The 20,639-nt window shown below is 42.0% G+C and overlaps 1 protein-coding gene across 6 annotated transcripts in view; it reads left to right on the top strand.

Moving 5' to 3' along the window:
• Positions 1–20,639, top strand: part of LOC112116985 (peripheral plasma membrane protein CASK) — a 408,250-nt gene that overhangs the window by 292,448 nt on the left and 95,163 nt on the right. For all 6 annotated transcript variants that reach the window (XM_024214779.3, XM_024214778.3, XM_024214777.3 and 3 more), the window contains one exon: positions 13,996–14,117. In XM_024214779.3, coding sequence (XP_024070547.1) covers positions 13,996–14,117 — 122 coding nt within the window. The remainder of the gene's footprint in view (positions 1–13,995; positions 14,118–20,639) is intronic.

Here is a 20,639-nt window from a genome sequence, read left to right as displayed (position 1 = left end):
AGGAAATCATAGAAATTGAAGGAGAAAGTGTAACGGTTCTCCACTCACTGAGAATTTTACTTGATCTTTTTTCTGATGTCCTTAAATGTTTGTTAGGATTTTCATTTTCAGCCAGTGTCCGAATATAGGAGTTTCAGATACCTGACAGTGTGCAAATGTGCTACCTGCCCAATCCCAAATGTTTTTTTTCAAGTGCCATTTGTCTCACATACAAAGTTTATAAAAAAAAAAAAAAAAAGTGTTGAGTTTGTTCATACTATTTGTGGCTAAATTAGTGTGCCAAGTTGCAGCTTTATAACTTGCTTGTTCTGAAATCTTCATACTGTTGTTGTTTGTCCAAATGCTGCCTTCCTACTAGGACTTCTAGCAGCAGAAAGTAGGTATCCCTTTGTTTTCCTCTAAGGCTTATCATTCTGTTTTAAGTGTGTGGCTGTGCATGTTTAAAACTCAGGTTTTTTCTCCTTAGCTTGTCATGCTTCAGTTTTAATACTGCCTGCAGAAGAAAATTAGAACAGCCCATGCATATGGTAGTAACTCTGTCCATAACTTTTCAAAGCTGAGCAATCAATATTAAAATTTATTCCAGTAAAATGTGATATATTAATTTAGAGGCAGTATTAAAAATTGTTAGTATTTATAATATTATAAAATCTAAACTCTAGTTTACAGCCCAAATAAAAATGCCATTAAGTGTTATTAAGAAAAGGAGAAAATGTCTAATTTTTGTAGCTTGATTCCCAAATTATCAGGGAATACTGGATTTTTCCCTGAATAGCAGTTATTTATTATAGTACTAGACCTATATTTTTAAATGACATTTTTTATTGACTTTGCATGATAAAATTTTTTGTTTTGTTTTATGTTGCTGTGTTATGTAGTATATGTAGATACATTTGTGTATATGTATAAAACTAATCTGCCTATATGCCATATATGTTTATATATTTAAAAAATCATATCAAAGAACGGGGAGGGTTTTTTGTGTTAGAAATTAACTGCATGCTTTGAGAGAGACTGAAACCCAAGTGCCTCCAGAACCTGCAAATAGATGAGATTGGTCAGAACAAATAAGTTTTGCAGGGATGAGGGAGTAAAGTTCTAGTTCCTCTGCATCACTGAGAGAGTGGTTCCAACCCAAACCACAGCAAATTCAGAGGGAACAAATTCCAAATCTCAAATTGCAGTTAAAAATGTTGGTGTCAGCACAGTATTAAAATTTTGGGGTCATCAATTATTTTTGCCACCTAACCAGATTTAGATAATGGTCTTATGTCCCAGTTTCCCTAAGCCCACTCTCTCATTGTGGATTGTTTTCCCCCTGAACTGACCTGCCACACTACTTCAGAGTTCCCAGACCTCTGTTAGCTTCCAAGCACCACCCGCACACAATGCAGGAAGGAAGAGAAGAAATCTCTTGGTACCCCACCACCACCACATATTTTGAGTGGAAAGGCTGGTAGAGATTCCTCCCCCAGCAGCCAAACAGCCGGGAGAGTGGCCTTCCCTCCAGCAAGCTAACAGGAGTGAGAGCAAGACTACCCTCACAGCAGCCAGAAGGGGGGAGCTCATTTGTGGTTGCAGTAGGAAGAAAGAGGCATGACTTCATACAGGGGATGTGGTAGGAAGGACTTGTTTAGAATAGTTAAATTAACATTTTATAAATAACTTTGCTGCTTGTGGCTGTGCTGCTTGTTAATGTGTGGCACAGCTGTGAAAAGTGATTGTGTAAAATGCTGCACCTTCTAACCCAACATATCGACTCCCTCTGTGTCTCATGCTATCCCTGGGTGAGTCGTCATTTAGGGTCAGATTTAAGTAAAAAAAAAAAAAAAAACGAACTAGCAAGACTTAGTGGAGAGGCCCTGCATGGATCTCGCAGAGAGGAGGAGAGCCAAAGATTTTTTTAAATTAATATATTTTTATATCTTTAAGATAAATGGTTTTTTCTTTTTTTGCTTTAATTCCTTTCTTCGTGTTTCTTTATTCATTTCTTTTATCCCTTCGCCTCTTTCTCATTTGTGTTCCTATGATCATCATATTTCTTTATCTCCTCCTTTCTATTTTTATACTCAGCTCTTCCTGTATTCCTACTGCTACCTATTTTCTTCTCCCTTTCCCTTCATTTCCTCCCTCATCTCTTTCCTTACATTGTCCATGCTCCTCTTTCTCTTTCCCTTCCTGAGTTCTCTCCATCTTCCCCAACATGTCCGTTTTCTCTTCCTCATTCACTTTTCCCTCTCTGCCTGCTGCTCCCCATGTTTCCACCTGTCATCATTATTTTTCATCCCCTTTTTTTTAATTTCAACCCCATGCTGCTTCTCAACACCCCTTATTACTTGCCTCTCCACCTTTTCAACTTTTTGTCTACACTCCCCATGTAATATTCTTCACATACACTCACCCTCTGTCTACCCCTTTAGGTCTCTCCCCACGCTGAACCTTGTGTTTCCCAGTCATTTCATTCTATGACACCTTCTCAACAGCAACTACACAACTACAGTATGTGCTGTGTAATACACATTTATGATACCTCATCCCATGGTCACTATGCGCCTACACCTGCCACTTGCTCACCGTAGAGTCACTCCGTGCACTTACACACACAGCTGCTGTAGAGTGAAGATCCCTCTTAATGCCACATAGTGAGCTGATGCTCCACGCTGTCTTTCTGAGCTCCTGTGAAGTTCAGGGGCCAGGCTTACAATGAAGAAGAGGAGGAGATAGTGATGCTGAAGATCCAGATGGGGACTCAGCTGTCCCCTAGCTAGCTTTCTTTTAGTTCAAAAGAGTGTAGCAGTGTAAGTGGATTGGGGGTGGATCCTCTTAGCGCTTGCCAATCTATCCACTGCCTTTAATGAGAAGAGTATGTTGATACTGCTTTTTATTTGTTAGCCCTGCAGAGTCAGCATAGGTAACAGACAACGAGTTGGATTCTGTTCCTGCTTGTGCAAGAGTAGAATTGAGTTTTTTCCATAGATTTTAAGGCCAGAAGGGACCATTAGATAAATCGTCTGGTCCAGTCCAAAAGTCCCAAACCTTTTGGGCTCAGAACCAATTTTTAAACTTTGATGGCATGTTGTGATCCAGTAAATAGACCCAGAAGGGTGGGGGAGTCGGGGCCCTGCCCTCCAGTGGTGGGAGGGAGGCCCTGTGTGTTTTTTGCAAAGCCTGCCCTGCGCTCACGCCACAGCAGCACAGAGGTGTTATTTCAGATTTCAGTGTGGGAGGGGGAGCAACTTTCAGCAGCGGTCCAGGATCCTCTGAGGCCCCTGGAAGCGCTTGTATTTTTAAATGGCCAAAAAGATTATTAGGCCAGAAGTTACTTGGACAATCTTCTCCTCCAATTCTGGTGTGAACTCTAGGTTAGATTCCTATGTCTGCCTCCCTCTTTACTCCCCACCCCAGTTCACCAGCAAGTTTCTCCCCTGCCTGAGGACTCTGGGATTAGCTTCCCTCTAGGATTTGTATTGCTTCTTTCAGGCCTTGTATTTGGTCACAGTATCATTAAATCTGAAATACGCAAGGGTTGAGACTAGCCAGAGCAACAGAAAAGTATTGGTTTTAAGAAAAGTGACTCTTTAGAGGCAGAGTTAGGGCCAGTATTTCCACTAAGACTGCACTGTTAAGTTTGAAGGACTTTTTCTTCTGCCTCTGATGTACAGCCCAGCCACTCGGGCTGCATGCTGGGGTCTAGGATGTGGGTATTTGTGTATATTTAAACTACATGCTTTTCTGTAATTCTAGAGGTTTTTATATATATTATTTTGTAGCACTATATTCATATATACTGCATAACCAAATAATGAAAGTACCCATTGTAATGCAAACATGCAAGGAGACAGAGTTAAGGTTGTGGGAGCCTAAGTTACCTGTGTGTGTTTGTTTCTGTACTTAAAATACTTCTCATTCCATTAGCTTTTTGTATATAATTATGTAATATATAGGAAATAACTATGAAGAAATCACTGACCAGGTTACAATTGAAATTCCTTTTCACTGTCCAAGTAGGGTAAAGGACAAAAGATTCTATGTGAATAAGCTGCAAAAGTGATGGGAGAAAGAGCTGGAAGCTTTTGAAAAATCAAACTTATAGGAAGTAAAGTTTTTGTAGACTTACTATACATAGGTAGAATCAGGATAGAATTATAACAAGAGAGGCAAAAGATACTTTTTTTTTCCCAAAGAAAAAAATATTCCAACTAGTAACGATTAGCAGTGGGTTAGTGCAAGCATTAGGTTTTGAAACCCCTTATATTCAGAAATAAGTGAATTATTTGAACAACAGAATTTGAATCAGCGTTGCACCCAGTTAGATAGTGCAAGCAATTTGTTGATGTTTCATATACAGGCAGGGTTTCCTTCTTTCCTGCCTGCGACCAGCACTTCCCCAGTTCAAAGTCTTTGTTCCTCCAAGGTATCTTTAGGTATTGAGAAAGTGAGGCCCCTTGGTGATGTCACTTCCTTCTTTTATAGTTTTTCCATATGGCGGGAACCCCTTTGTTCTAAGCCGGGTTCCCAGCCCAGTTTGTGGAAAAATACAGGTACCAAAATGGAGTTCAGTATCATGTGGTCTGGTCACTTGCCCTTGCATGCATCGCTGAGTCATAGCAGCCATTATTCATAGGCTGGCTGAAGCGTTGCCAGGTAAGGACAAGCCTTTTCCGTGGCCCATTGTCTTTGCTGATGGGTCATTCCACTTGAGTAGGCCATTCATGATGTGCTGACTAGCCTGAATGCAAGTGAACCTTTGAGTGTTACCAAGCAGTAAATGCATTAGATATAGAAATATAGTCAATATTCATAACTCCAGATACAAAAATGATACATTCATACAAATAGGATAATCATATTCACAAATCATAACTTTTCCATAGACATTTCACATGACACATTTGCACAAGATGCATCATAATTATGTCATAATCATATCATAATTATACCACTATGATGAATATGGGGCAGAGTGTCACAGTTATTATAAGGATACCACCCTAGTGCACAGTTGGAAGGGTCTACTTTTTAAAATAAAATTGTTGGAAATAGAGTTCCTGACCTGGATGAATAGAAATGAATGTTCTCCTTATCACCCTCTTTATTAAAATATTTATATCCTCTTCTAGCAGCAGAAGTACAAGTATGGCATATCCTTCTGTGCCTACCCCATTCAGGCCCAAATCCAGCAAATCACTTAAGAATGTGGAATTCAATTAAACTTAAACACATGCTTAAAGTTAAGCATGTGCTTAAATGTTGCTGAACTGGATGTAAAAGGTAAAATAAATCATTGGGTTAATGAAGAAAACACTGTTCACTTTTCTATAGTAAAATGTTTATCTGCTCGCTATTTAACAGAAAAGTTGGTATTACCAGAGAAAGGGTTTGAAATTTTCAAATAAATGTTAATCATTTTTTTTTTCTTCGAGTATGCATCAATGTAGATCCTACTTTAGGTGCACCACGTGCATCTCGTGCATGAGATCAAATTTTTTTTTAATAGCCATGTCTGTTGGGGCCACTCATGCACTCTGTGCCAACTCATGCTCCTGTACGAGGGCATAAAGGGCAGAGGGGGGCACAAACTGGCACGTCTGACACACTAGGTCTTTGCTTTGGCTAAATTTCTTTAAACCCCTCATAAAAAACCCTCAGAAGTCTTCCGATTCTTGGACATGCACCTACTGTGAACAATATCAATGCATCTGGACTGAAGATTGATACTCAGATCCCCAGTACTGCATCCCCCCCCCCACACACACACACACACGGGATTTCTCAAAATGGCAGATTCAAAACCTTTGGGTTTCAAGCCCTGCCTGTCCTGCAGTGGGCTAATTCCATTCAAAGATGGATACAGCAGCAGCTCTTTTGCTTAAGAGAATCCCACATACTGAGTAGACGTTAAGTGTGCCTTTCATTCTCCATGAGAACCTACAAATTGGAAGACACACAGTGGAATCTTCATTTCTTGGAGCAATCTATATAGGTATCTTCAGATCCTGCGGAGACGAGCTCCATAGTCCAGGTAGCAGAAAAGCCAGGCTCATCCAGCACACCATCTCGCAGACAAGCAACTCTGAAGACAAGTGCAGAGAAGATGATGCCAAGGAAAGACCTGGCACAAACACGAACATCAGCACTGATACCCCGGCACCAAATCAGACCATACCCATGCCACAGACACCTCTGATATTGAAGTCTGACACCAAATGGGCTGCTCCAAACAAAGAGGCAGACACACCAGGCACATTTCAGTATCATCCCATAAAGATAGACCACCTAAAGCCGCAGGAGACCAAGCCACCAAGCCCCACATGGCATTGAGGGCTGGTGAGCCTGCATTGACTCCGGCAATGCAGCCCTTGGCATTGATAGCCATAACAGAAGATAAGCCACCAAGAAAACATGACTGTCATCGGTACCGAGACAGCTGCCAGTACCAATACAGACCCTGCTACTGAGAGCACGGTGTCAAGTATCAGGGAGTAGCCGTGTTAGTCTGTATCTACAAAAACAACAAGGAGTCTGGTGGCACCTTAAAGACTAACAGATTTATTTGGGCATAAGCTTTCGTGGGTAAAAACCTCACTTCTTCGGATGCATAGAGAGCACGGTGTTCCTCAGCACTGCCTATGGGGAGGTCTAGCTGTTCTCTCCATCGCCAGGCTGTACGTTCTCACCCCCTTCAAGCAAAAAACCTTTCCTCTGAGGACCAAGGTTGACATCACTGAAAGGCCTGCCAGCCCTCCCGATAGGGCTCAGGCACCCTTGTGGCAGGAATGGCGTTAGTCAGTATTGAGATTCCTCAAGGGCCTTCTGAATACTTGCTCACTTGTTAGAGACTTAATTCCTACGTAGAATCTCAACATCTTCCTCCTGAAGCTCTTAGAGCTTCCATTCAAGCTGCTGTTGGACTGTTTGATTATATCACCCTACCCTCAAACGTCTTTCTAGTGGCCGTCACCTCAGCATTGAATGTCAGCAAGTGCCACGCTCCTCATAGTCAAATCTCCTCACACATCCTTTAGTAGGGACAAGATGGTAATGAGACAGCACTCCAAGTTCATCCCTAAGGAGTCCTGGAGTTTCATCTGAATCCGTTTATTCAGGAGTGTGGTGAAGCACTGGAATGGGTTACCTAGGGAGGTGGTGGAATCTCCATTCTTAGAGGTTTTTAAAGTCAGGCTCGACAAAGCCCTGGCTGGGATGATTTAGTTGGGGTTGGTCCTGCTTTGAGCAGGGGGTTGGACTAAATGACCTCCTGAGTTCTCTTCCAAACCTAATCTTCTATGATTAACATTCCAGTCCGCCCCGGCATCAATTGTGGCTTCAGGAAGAAAAGAAGCTACTTTTCTTTGGACATTCCCAGAGTCTTGCTCTGTTACCTGGGCAGGAACAAGTCCTTTAGACTGTCTCCTCATTGCTTTCTGGCTATATCTGACTCGTCAAAAGGTCAAGCCAGATCTCATCACAGAGAATTTCTTTGTGGGTCACAAAGTATTTCCACCTACAAACAGTTAGCTAGTGAATGTCAGGGTGCGCTCCCTGGGACACAGGCTGTGTCTTCAGCCTGCTTCATAAATGTGTCAGTATCTGAGATGTATAAAGCTGACTTTTACAAGCATTACACTCATGATATGGTGACTAGTTCTTATGCCAAATTTGGGAGAGAAGTACTCCAGTCATCATTTGACTGAGACTGGCGCATCTTAATCCCACAATCCAGAGGGGATACTGCTTTCCAGTCACACATGGTGGGAGCTATACTGACATATTCTCAAAGAAGAAAGAATGGTTAACTTACTCTATAGTAGCTGTGGTTCTTTGAGATGTAGTCAGTATGGATCCCACAACCTGACCTCCATCCCTGCTTTTTGGAGTCCTGAGCAACACAGGCTTTGAAGTGCAAGAAAACTGAGTGAGGGTTGCAGCCACCCTGCCTTTTTATGCCCTCAAATGAAAGTATGGAGCGCATGAGCAGACCCAGTGGACACTGCTATTAAAAAAAATCTGATCTTGCAAGCATGAGGCACATGTGCACCTAAAGTGGGATCCACACTGACTACAATATCTCAAAGAACCACAGTTACTTTAAGGCATGTAACCATTCTTAGTTTAGAGGTACAGAAGGCTCTTCTAACAATATCACATGAGAATTACAGCCTTTCCTGCACAGTCACACCTGGATATTTTCATAGAAACCGAACATCGACAAACCCGTTAGTCATCTAAGCCCTAATCCAGCAAAGTACTTCAGCTTGTGTTTAAGTGTTTTTCTGCATTGGAGCAGCCAAGGGGATGGAAGTGATCTTACAGGTTCCAATTTGTATGGCAGTATGACAGTTGGAGCTAATTGAAAATTTTACAGTTGAACAGTTTTCTGTCAGAAAATGCTAGTTCTGCATTATTGGAACATTTCACCAGAACATGTAGATTATGTTGAAAGTTTTCATGGAAACCAGACAATCTAGCCTGCCTGCCTCCTTTCCTGCCTGCTTGCCCACCCATCTCCTTAGGCTCCTCAACAACCCCCTGTAGGCTGCCAGGGAGCTGAGACAGAAATTTTCAAATAATTCCCAACAGATGTTTTTTGGAAAGGTCCATATTGCTACGTGTCCTTACCAAAGCACCCCTTCATGCCCTGTCTGGTGCAGCAACCACTTGCCTTAATTTTCCACAAGGCCTTGTGCTGCTCTGCCCATGCTCCAACATCTTCTGGGTTACAGAGACTTGGCCTGAGGGCTAGGTCTCTTACAGTTCTACCCCTTCCATGGCACTCAAAGTCCAAAACAAGTATAGAGTAACATAAAGTCTTCCTGTTCCTCCGAGCCGCATGGTCTGGCCCCCCGACCCAGCTCCCCAGTGGGAGCTTGCGGCCGTAGTTTGCCCACCCCTGGTTTAGACTCTAGATCGTGCTAACTCTTGTTTTAGTTTTGTCATCTGTTTAGTGATCTTCTACTGGGAGGTGCTTATGTTGATAATCTTTCAGCTGTTTCTGTACATTTTTAAGATGATGAAGGGTTTTTTCTCTGCCCCTATCAGCTGTCTCAACTTGAACCTCCCACTTCCTCCACTCCTCTTCCGATGGGCCACTGATTTTCTAAACTGTTGCTCTGGATTCATGACATCTTTCCTCTCCACCAGGTTGGGTGCTACTTTTCTCTACATCAGGGTTGGGAAACCTTGCCAGTCACTTCCAAAGCTCATAAGTCAGGGAAGATCCTTTACTACCCCAATATATAGCTAACCTCTCCAGCCCTGTACTCCCAGCTGAACCTCTGCCATGGGTGGTGGTAGACATTTGTCGCACCATGTGCCACAAGCAACATGCATGGGCAGATGCCAGTTCATCCTCTTTACCAAAGCTCCATTTTCCACAAACAAGAGTGTGCCTGCAACCTGAGTTCATGAGATATTCCACAGACATGCCTGCAGCCAAACTGGTACCACATACCGCTGAGTCCCATTGCCATTCAGAGAGGACCGAAGGGCACAAATATGCCTGTAAAAACATCCCAGGTAATCACATTCTTGTCTGATATTCCTATGCTTGAGCATCTGAAGCACACCACTGGACTTCCTTGCAGGGCCGCCCAGAGGATTCAGGGGGCCTGGGGCAAAGCAATTTTGGGGGCCCCTTCCATAAAAAAAAGTTGCAATACCATAAAATACTATATTCTCGTGGGGGCCCCTGTGGGGTCTGGGGCAAACTGCCCCACTCCCCCCCCCCCCCCCCCCCCCCCCCCCCCCGGCAGCCCTGCTTCCTTGACCACACCCAGACGTGCTTCTGCTAGATTGTAGGAGTGACTGGAGCCTTGGTAGCTCCTGTGCATCCACCCGTTTTGGGCTACTCAGGGACCCTCTCCCATTGAGGTCTATCCTGCAATTCCCTAGATTGGGATCTCTCCTCTTCTGGTCTCCCCTAGGGGCCACTCCTAGTCTGCCATACCGTTCAGGCCACTTGGTTCCTTTGGCCTCAGAAGAGATTTCTTCCCACTCAGGGGCCACACCTGCTGAGGCAAGCTAGAATTGCCTTACCCAGTTTTGGGCTCCCATGGATAGAACCTTCAAGAACTGTCCTAGGACCACTTGGTCCACAATTTTCCCTGTGGAACAGGTCTCTGGGATTTCGCTGCATGATGATTATGCCCATAACCTCTGAGCCAGTACCCTTGGTCGTGCTCTCTGCAGGAATGGTTCAACCCAGAAACAAGCTGGTACACTTCCATTGTCAGTCCCCATCTATCCAAGAGAACAGCCTTTATCACAGGATAGGAGCCTGCCTGTTTGTCAGTCATTATGCAGTAGGCTGCTTGCATCTCACACATCCAGAATGGTGCTTCCAGGTAGACTCTTCCCAGCCCACTGCACTGGCCACTTGTTCAAAGGTACAGAGAAAGAACCTCCTGGTCAGGCTCTGGCCCCACCGTTGTTGACAGGCGAGGGACCAGTTTGCCCAAGCTACTCTCTCCAGTACCAGCCAAAGCCCCCGGAGCAACTTGGCCAAGCTGCTTCTGCAACCACTCTTGTTGCTGGAAGTGGGCCTCCTGCGACGGCTGTTGAGTGGCAAATTGTACCTCTTGCTGTTTCTCCAGGCTCTCTATCAATTGCAGGAGCAGCATCTGCGTCTTTTTGTGCTGTTCCTGCTGCCACTGTAGCATGGCTGTCTACTGCTGCTGCAGTTACCAGTGGTACCACCTCCAGCATCTTTCCCAATTACCCAGGTTGGGAGGAGTGTCAGTCAGTACTCGCAAGCTTCAATTTCCCCTCAATTTCAAGGGCTGATCAACTACTTTGCATTCTCCACCATGTGTTATTGCGTGTCTTTACCAGAGCGCTCCCTTCTGGCATTGTGTGGTACAGCAAGCACTTGCTTCAGTTTCCCAGCTGGTCCTGCTCTCCCTACCCTCTACCTTCTGGGTTACAAAGACTCAGCTTTCAGGCTAGGTCTCTAACAGTTCTACCCTTTCCAGGGCATTCAAAGTCCAAAACAAGTATAAAGCAACATAAACTAAATTCCTTTGGTAGCTCTACTAGGCATAAGTCTTCCCCAGTCCCTGGGCCTACCTAGCCTTTTTTTCCCACGGCACTTTCCATCTGCTCTCTCTGCTTGCCCCTTCCAAATGAGCAGGGCTTTTCTTTTTAAGCCCCTCCCTGGAGGCCTACTTCCTGCTATAGGTGTTTTAATTGGGGCTAATTGGCCTTCTGTAGCCCATTAACCCCGTCCTGCCTTGTATGCCCCATTACAGACCCTTCCATGGAAAATTTCACATGTCCAACTTTTGTTCTAATTCTGAATGACAAGAATTTCAGACATGAGAAATTTTCCACATGACAGAAATTCCTGTTCCTACAGCGCTCTAATGACAATGTAGATCAAGGTTGTTGATGGAGGATAGCTGTAGCACACAGGTTACGTCTACACTAGGAAAACTGGGGCCTGTACTTCTGCACTAGTGTAACTCCACTGGATGTAGTAATTATGGAAAATGTATTGTAAATAGGATTCAGGTTCTAGTGATATTTATCTGTTTTATTTCTTTCTTTAAATTTAAGTAATATTAAAAGATCTATAAAAGTAATAATCAGGGGACCTAAATCTATCTTACAATAGCATAATAAGCCAGCAGCGTTAAAAAAACAAACATTCAAACACAAACTAAAATTAACTCAACTCAGCCTCCCAGTGAATCACCTACAGAAAGTTCCTTTCCACTCATTATCTCCAGGAGCATAATCTTAACCTTCTCCAAAAAGCCAGAAATAAATGGTTAGATAAAATGGTGGTAAAAATACCTGAACCCTGTTTCTACTACCAGTGGAGCTGCACTGGTGGAGTGGTAAGAGTCCTTATTTTCCTAGTGTAGATAGGCCTGGGTCCTGCTCCACCACCTTGATAACAATTGTTTTGTTTTAAAATGTTTAAGGGTGCTTTCCATATGGTAAAACGAAAGACTGACTCTTTCTAGGGATGGGTGAACTAATTCAGATAAAATAAAAATCCACCCGAACCTTCCTGTCACCACCTCTTGGGGTGGTCTCTCGATGGGCCTCAGTTTCTCCTGACTGGCCCTCCTTAGTTTGCTCTGTCAAGTCAGTTCCTGGACCCTCATCTCTAATTAATCCTGTCAGCCCTTCACTTTTTGGGCTTGTAGTCACCCTTCGGTCTCCTGGAGGCAGCCTCGTATAAGGCTGTCACGACCTTGCTATCCCAGGCCCTTCTGTCTCCCTTTCCTTGTCTGTACTCTCCCGTTTATAGCAGGCCTTGTTTCTTCTATTGGCTGCAGCTCTGTGATTGGCAGCTCTAGCAGCTGCGTAGGGGTGTGATCAAGCGGCTTGCTTGTAAACAGGAGACTGTCTATGCTCAGTATGGGATTTGTAGACCCCGTTACAGTTCCTCAATAACTCTCTCAAATCTCAACCATTTTTTAGGGTCTGATAAAACCGAGTTAACATTGTGTGCTTCTAATTTTCGTTCATCTCTCCATTTTCTAGTTTGGGGGAAAAGTGGAAATAATATGAGAGGGGCTACTTTCACAGTATTTCTGGCTCTTGTGAAACCAGGTATTCTAATGAGAGATCTTGAATCTCATAAGACTTCAGACCCAATTTCCAAACTCTTTTTGTGGTAAATCCATCATTTTTTCTGATGTAGAAGATGCAGAAATAGTTTTCTGATGCCTGCGACCATGCTGCTCTATTGCCTCAACTCTTTTGCAGGCAAGTGTGGGGGGAGCACATATTCAGTAGCATGGCAAGATGGACACTTAGATACCATGGCAGAAGGCATAGTTTAAAAGCCTAAGTAGAATAAAACACACATGCATTGATTTGGGGTGTCAGAGGAGCCATCTGCACATCTTTAATCACTCACTTTCCAGATTTATGGTGGGGGAGAAATCCTTGGGGGTTGTGGATTTCCCCTCCACCACCACCCACCTACCCCCCCCCCAAAAAAAACAAGAAACAAAAAAACAGTTGTTCAGACGGATGGATGGATGGGAGATGCAAGTATTGTTGGACAGGGTAAGGCGGTCTGGAACTTTCAGACATCCAAGGGATTGTTGATAAGCCATTACAAAGTAATATCTTCCATTTATTTCAAAAAGTGAACAATGTAATCCTCTCACCATTCTCTTGCATGGAAAACTGTAAGGAAAAATCTTATGTTAAGAATTGCACTTACTGTGATATGAGGTTCCTTATACCTTTACTTTTGCCACTTTTTGTCCATTGAGCCAAGAAATTCTTATAGTAGTCTTTTGCATGTTCTAATATGAATGATCCCAGTTTTTCAAGGATATTTTTAGGAGAAAAAAGCTGGACTAATTGATTTTTAACATTACGGAAGAAGAGAAATTTTTAAGACAACCCTTTTTTAATTGAATATACATTTTAAAAATTCAGACTTTTTTATGTTCACTACTGTATGTTGGCAAATAAGACTATAAAAGCAAGCAGCATAAATGAACATTTTGAGGAGAAATGAGGGAAATATAGAATGACAATGCAAGTGATTGAGATTTAGAAATTTACCAATGATTATTCAGCTGTTCCTCATTTCCCGGTTCACAGTTTATGTTCATACACTTTTTTTCTAGATAAACAGCTGGATAAAGTGTCAAATCTTCAGCTAATTATATTTTCAGCTAATTATAGAAAAATTCAAGATGAACTGTAGGTTGTAAGATGAAGCAAATGCAGGTTGAGCATTCTGGTAATTCACCTAAACATCCATCCCTATTGTTATCTGATTTTTAAAAATACAAAGACATTCTTAAAGCTCTCTTAAACTGTTGCTTGTGAATAAATGAAGATGTATACTGTACTATTAAATAACATTAAGTTCATTCAGTGTGTTCGTCAATAAAAGTTCTAGCCTTTTTAAAATCCTGTTTTAGATAGTCACAGTGAATGAAGTGAAAGATTCCAGTTCCAAAGGTCAGTTTACCATGAGTCTTTGCTCTATTGGTTTATTTTCTGCTTGTTTGCCTGCAGGAGCAGTCTCACAGGTGCTGGACAGCCTGGAGGAAATTCATGCGCTTACAGACTGCAGTGAAAAAGATTTAGATTTTCTACACAGTGTTTTTCAGGATCAGCATCTTCACACACTACTAGATGTAAGTATTTTTACAGTAGAAATTTGAATATATTTTCTTCTTTAATAGCTAAATATTTCTCTTCATTTTTGATGGAATTTTAAATTCACTGTGTAGTATTTGCTTCTTTTTTGTGTATCCTGCTTACTTTTTGACTTTGTTACAAACAAGAAAATATATGAATTTAATAAGTGGTAAATGTAAGAAATGATTCAAGGAAAACTTGATATTAAAATACAACTATATTATAGTTTATCATACTGCATAGTGTGAGTTTTAAAAATGCGATTTTTGCACGCGTGATTAATGACTTGGTTTGTGAGTTTACACATTGAATAAATGGGTATAGTGTTAAAAATATTCTGATTCACAGAACGTGGCTCTTTTGTTGATATCTGACTTCTATTTTGTATTCAAAATTTGAATTATGCAGATTTATACTCCTTTTTAAAGTGATGTATTCTGAGACCTTTTTACCAAAGTCTCAGTATTTGCTTAGGACAATGATTCCCTAACAGATGAGGAAGTGGAGCAAAGCCTTTTCATTCATAAGAAGATTAAACTTACTTGCACAAGCCAGGTGGTAGTCTCAATACTTTAAATGAAACTTCTGCAGGTCATTGGATGTCAGGTCTCATGTTCTTCTGTACCAGATATGGACTTGCATGCCATGGTGTGTTCATCATAAGATCCTTTAATGCTCTGTCTGGTATGGCTGAGGTTCGTTTAACTAAGGTATTTTATACACAGAGCCATGTAGTGGCTGAACAGGGTAATACAGTTTAGCATTCCATTACACCTCCTCCTTTAAGCTCTACATTCCTACCATTTACAATATTTACGCTATCACGCTGTCTTTGAGGTTCAGTATGAATCAATCTCTCAAATGTCTCTGAATCATACTGGTTTTCTAATTACACAACCCTAACATGTAACACCTTGAGTCACCTGGCTGTCCATTAGTTGCAACAACTGGCTGTGGTCAGTTTGGAATCTGAGTCGTCATCTTGTTCTGCATCCACCATCTGTAGATTTTTTTCTGCTGATTGTTCTTTCTGAGGAACAAATTGTAAATATCAGCAGTTTCTGTTGAACTCTCCACTGTTGGTCTCGATCACATATGATCTGGGCAGTGGTCTTTTTCTTTACAACAGCTGAAGTTGTCCCTCCTTTTTCTCCATCCAGTTTGACATGAACATGGTCACCAGTTTCGAGAGCTGGCAGTTCTCTGATTGAGTGTTATCTGTTGTAAAAGTGTTTATAGGCTCTTTTTGCCTTTTTATCTGATTTGGCTACTCTCTTCACATTGGGCCACTTTGGAGATAGATTCTGTTTCAAAGTTGAAACAGTAGTTCTCAGTTGTCTTCCCATCAGGGACTGTGCTGAACTATATCAAGTAGCTGCTATTGGGTGTTGATTTTTAGGTGAGAAGAGCAAGGAATGGATCTTCCTGCTCTAGGATTTTCTTGGCTGCCTGTACAGCTCTCTCAGCCTCTCCATTCACTAGCGGGTAACATTCGGAATGAGTTAAATTTTGCTGCAGTGAATTGTAGTTCATTGTCCATCATTAGTTGTTCTGGAATACCAAAGTGGGCAACATATTATGTCTTTAAAGTATGTTGTTTCTATATACTTGGAAAAATAGTCCACAATGACCAGGTAGTGATGTCCTCTGAATTCACATACATTTCCAACTAATCTATTCCAGTTCGGGCCCGGGCTGCCAGAGCCGCAGCCGCCGAGCTTGGCCATCAGCCGCTTCCTCCCCCGCGGCAGTGGGAGCTGCAGCAGCGGCTGCTCCCGAGTCCCGCTGCCCAGGGGGGGAGAACAGCCACTGCCTAGCCCCACGGGCCGCCCCCCTACTCTCCCTACCGCCCGACTGCGTCCTGCCTGCACTCGGGGCCAGGCCGGACTCTCACTCACCCTGGCCCCGCGCTCCCCCTGCGTCTCCGGGGCCTCCCTCCAGAGCTTGGGGAGGAAGGAGGAATGGTGAGCCTGGGGAAGAGGCGGGGATTCGGGGAGGGAGCCAATGGGGGAAGGAGGGGACGGAGTCAGGGAAGGGGGGGCGCGAGCACTTCCGGGCTCCGGAGTATTTGCTTGTTTGTCCAGTGTCCCGACCTAACATTGGTCGGGACGCGGGACAAACAAGGAAATATCGGGACATCTGGTCACCCTAATCGAATCCTCCATCAAGTTCTTTCTCCTTTCTCACTAGGCCCATCATGGCTGCCACACTGTGGCTGAAAAGATTGTTGGTCTTTGATCCTTTGAACACTTGCACTCTGAATGCACAGTTTTAGTCTTTATAAGCTGTTTCTGTGGTGAACTGGTCTGTGCAGTTCAGAATACCTCCAGGGCTAGTCAGACCTGTGTCAGGTGACTTTAACTCTGGGAGGGGTTGAAGGTGATTGAAAGTCCCTTCTGGCATGACTGTGAAATGTCAGCTCCTGAGTCAATTTTAAAGTCAATAGTCTTGCCATGAATATTCAGTTTCACTCTCCAGGCAGGCTCTATGTCATTGCAAGTGATAGATCAGAGAAACAATGGCTCTGGATTGTTTGTAATAGTAGTCAACTCCCTGATTTCTTTTGTGTGGCGAACAGCAGCGAAACATCCATATTTCAAGCATTTATTACACCATGCACCTCTGCCTGGATGTGCATCATCTCTATGGATATGACTTTTTCCACAACTTGTGCATGTAGTCTGGAGTTTGTCCCCCTTAACCTGGGAGTTCTCACTCCTTGCCTTAGGGGTGTTATGATAATAACTTTTAACACTCAAGTGTCTGTTTATAGCTTCTAAGCTAGCTTCAGGTTTTTCAAGTTGCTCCTGTCTTTTGTTCTGTGGTTTGACTAATTCTGACAGCTTTGCTACCTGTAAAGCTATGGCGGCTAGGGTAACATCTCTCTTCATTTGTAGTTGCTGTGAAAGGCTTTTATCTGTTAACCCAATAACCATCCTATCTCTGATATTTCCATGTTTTGCATTCCCAAAATCAGTTTTCAGCCATTGTATGCAAAGCTCTTATAAAACATTCAACATTTCCCCCTGGTTCTTGATTTTTCTGGTGAAAACATGCTTTTTCATAAACCACTTTTCTCTGAGGTATAAAGGATACATTAAAAGATATCTGTATGTCATCAGTTTCCTTGTGGAGCTTTGTAGCAGAGCGAAATCTTGCAAAATATTTTTTCCAGTCTGCCCATTCTGAAGGTTTGCCAAAGCTGACGTTCTCGGTGCATTGAAGAAAGGTATGTTGGTGAGATCCTGCAATCTTTCTTCCTTTTGTCTGCAACCTTTGTTGCTGTTTTTCTTCTGTTTCTGTTCTTAGTTTACTCCTGACACCAGGTGATGTTCTTCTGTACCAGATATGGACTGGCTACAGTGCTTGTTTTTACATACCAGATGTGTCCATCATAAGATCCTTTAATGCTCTGCCAGGAATGGCTGAGGTTCGTTTAAATAGGGTATTTTACACAGTACCACTAGTGGCTGAGTAGTGTAATACAGTTTAATATTTCACTGGAATGGAATACATAAGGAGCTGGCTGAATTTGTCACTGTACTATCTGAATGCCTTCCAGTAGTGCGTTAAATGATGTGACTAACCTCTGTCACGTTGTTTTGTGCTCCCATTCTCTCCCCATCGGAGAATTGTGTTTTACAGTGGTGTGTTTTGTTTTGGTGGGAGGTATGTTTCTTCCATCTTCCTATGGGCACATCAGTAGCCAGAAAAATATATACCAAAACTTATGTCCTGGGAGGTAGAGTAAAATTAGATTATTAAAATGCTGACCCTTTAAATTCTTGGAGAAAAAAGTCCAAATATCCAGGTCCTCTCTGATCTTGGCCCTTATGCTGATGTGATAGTGAGGTGGGTGACTGTCTATTACTGAATATAGCTGTTGGCAGAACATGCAACTAGATGCAACTATTTTACCTGAGAATGCCTACATGTCCAGTAACACATATGGTGACCTAAGTATGAACTTCCAGGCCACATGTACCCCCATCACAGGTTTTCTTGGTTTACATACCTTTTTGCAGAATGGGGAAGCCAAACTTTGTAACAGATAAATAAAAGTGGTACTGAGACCTTTTTATTTTTAACCAGGGAACACCTCACTGCTGGATCAGGTACTAGAGTGCTACAAGGAGCATTAGGCAGTTCCCTCATAATCTGGACCACCCTTGAATCATTCTTGTGGCTGTTTTCTGAAACCTTTTCAGTTTTTTGACATCCTTTTTAAAGTCCAAAACTGGACAAGCATTCTAGTAATGGTGTAACCAATGCTATATAAGATTTATATGCAGCAAAGGACTAGCATGTGCAGGGCCGGCTCCAGCATTTCTGCCGCCCCAAGCAAAAAAAAAAAAAAAAAAAGCCGCGATCGGCGGCGGCAGTTCAGCGGCAAGTCCTTCGCTCCTATAGGGAGTGAGGGACCTGCCGCCCCCGAATTGCCGCAGGTGCTGCCCCTCTCCCTTGGCCGCCCCAAGCACCTGCTTGTTATGCTGGTGCCTGGAGCCGGCCCTGAGCATGTGTTCTTGTCTCTCAGAAGTTTTTTTTTCAAAAGCCTGGGTAGTTCTGTGAGTGAGACTGAGACAGAAAAGGTTCAATTTAAAGGTACATTAAGATAGTGTTTTAATAGAGCACCATTGTACTAGAATGCAGTTTAATATTTTACTAGAATATGTTGAATAAGGGAGAGAAAGACCCCTCCCATTACTAAATCTTTGGGGAGACATGATGACACAAGTCATACAAAACAAAAAATTTAATAAAAGTTTAAAATCTTGAAACAACACAGAACAAAATCTTTTTTTAAAAATTAAGTAAGATTTTTATTTCAGTAAGGCAGGTTAGGCAGTTTGTAGACATGCATTGATATGATGCCATTTTGCCTCTGGGAAGGTCATGTTCTATGTTTCAGTGACAGTCTGTGAGGAAGAGTTTGTTCTCCTTGGAATGGTTTGGGTCAGTGAGACTACCAGAACACAAACTCTGACCCATTATCTTCTGCTGAGTAAGAATTTTAGGATCTGTTGTAGAGTTTTTACTGTCAAATCAAAATGTCAGTTGCATGAAAAACTTTGCTTCCCACTTCTTGGCCTTTTTCCATATGTTAAATTTGTTCACATGTTCCTCCTCTTTCTCAAGAGTAGTTCTTATTTTTAGACTAAGCATGTGATTTATCTATTGGAATCTCTTCCCTGACTTCTAAACTAAATCTTCTCTAAAGGCAAAAGAGAGGAAGGATCTCTGTACAAAGGAATGAAAATTATCCCTTTCCTTTTAGTTTCTCAGCTAATAAAGATCACACATCAAGCGGGGATTCTTTCTTTATAAAGTTACTCATGGGCAGGACAGCAGAAAAGTGTGTTTTCTGCTATTCCACTGTTTGAGTTCATTTATATATGTCTATTTTAAAAGCTATATTAAGAAAAAGCTTTTCTTGCAGTTCTTAAGAAACTCATCTGTTTAGGCTTATTCCAGTGGCGAAGGAGTTCAAAAACAAAAATGCCTTTTTATTCCTTTTTATTTACAGGATAATCTGTGCAACATAAAATATATATCTATGAACTGAGATGTCTGAACTGTAACTGTAGCCTTTTGATTATGGTCATATTTTTCCTAGAACCTAAACTGTATACTGTACCTACTCTTTGTTGGATCACCTACTCTTTAAAGATCATCAACAAGTCTAGTTACAGTAGCTTATTTGTGTGTGTTTTTAATATTACTTTTTCTCCAATAGTTTTCTAAGTTCAGAACATAAGCTATAGACTAGTATGTTATGATATAAACAGAAGCACTAATGTGGAGAGTGGAAATTCAACTTTTTTTTTCATTGCTAAGTAAATATCTGTCAAACTCTGACATGTATATATCATTTGTGAGCTAAAATATCAAATACAAATTCAAACAAACAGCATGTGCAACATTTGCTATGCCACAGCAACATGGATCTATTCCAGTTAAGTTTTTGTGTCTAAACTTTTGTGTACAGTTCAGAGGGAAAAAATTCTTAAATTGGTGTTTTTGGTAGTGACCAATTTAGATACATGCGACAAAGTGTATAATTCAGCTCTTGTTTCCTGCAGATAGTAAATTACAAGTGTAAAACAGGAAAGCTACCGGATGTATTTTTTAATGTGGTTTTTGTCTCTGCTAGGGAACAGTTCTTTTTATGTAAAGATCAGGATCCTGCACTCATTTTGGGCCCAGTTCTGCAAAACACTAGGGCATCTCCTGGAAGGGTCTTTCAAAATAGTTCTTGTTGTATGGTTGTCAGTAATCATACAGAATCAAAACTAATTTCTTCAGAAATAGTTGGATAATTCCAAAAAAACCCAATGATTCATTACTAAAGTATTAGATGTGTTTACAATAGAGAGAGAAAAACAACCATTTTGGGAAACGTACAAAAATACAGTCAAATTTAATACTTGATTCATTTTTTTAAAGAATAAGAGTGGTTTTAGATTGGACAGTGTCACTTGTATTACGCAGGGAAACATGTCCCTCCCTCTCTTTTGGAA

This window comes from Terrapene carolina, unplaced genomic scaffold (genome assembly GCF_002925995.2).
Source record: "Terrapene carolina triunguis isolate 2854851 unplaced genomic scaffold, T_m_triunguis-2.0 Scaffold24, whole genome shotgun sequence".
Lineage (NCBI taxonomy): Eukaryota > Metazoa > Chordata > Testudines > Emydidae > Terrapene > Terrapene triunguis.
The sequence above is the reverse complement of the archived record's forward strand: the minus strand, read 5'-3'. Positions and strand labels throughout refer to the sequence as shown.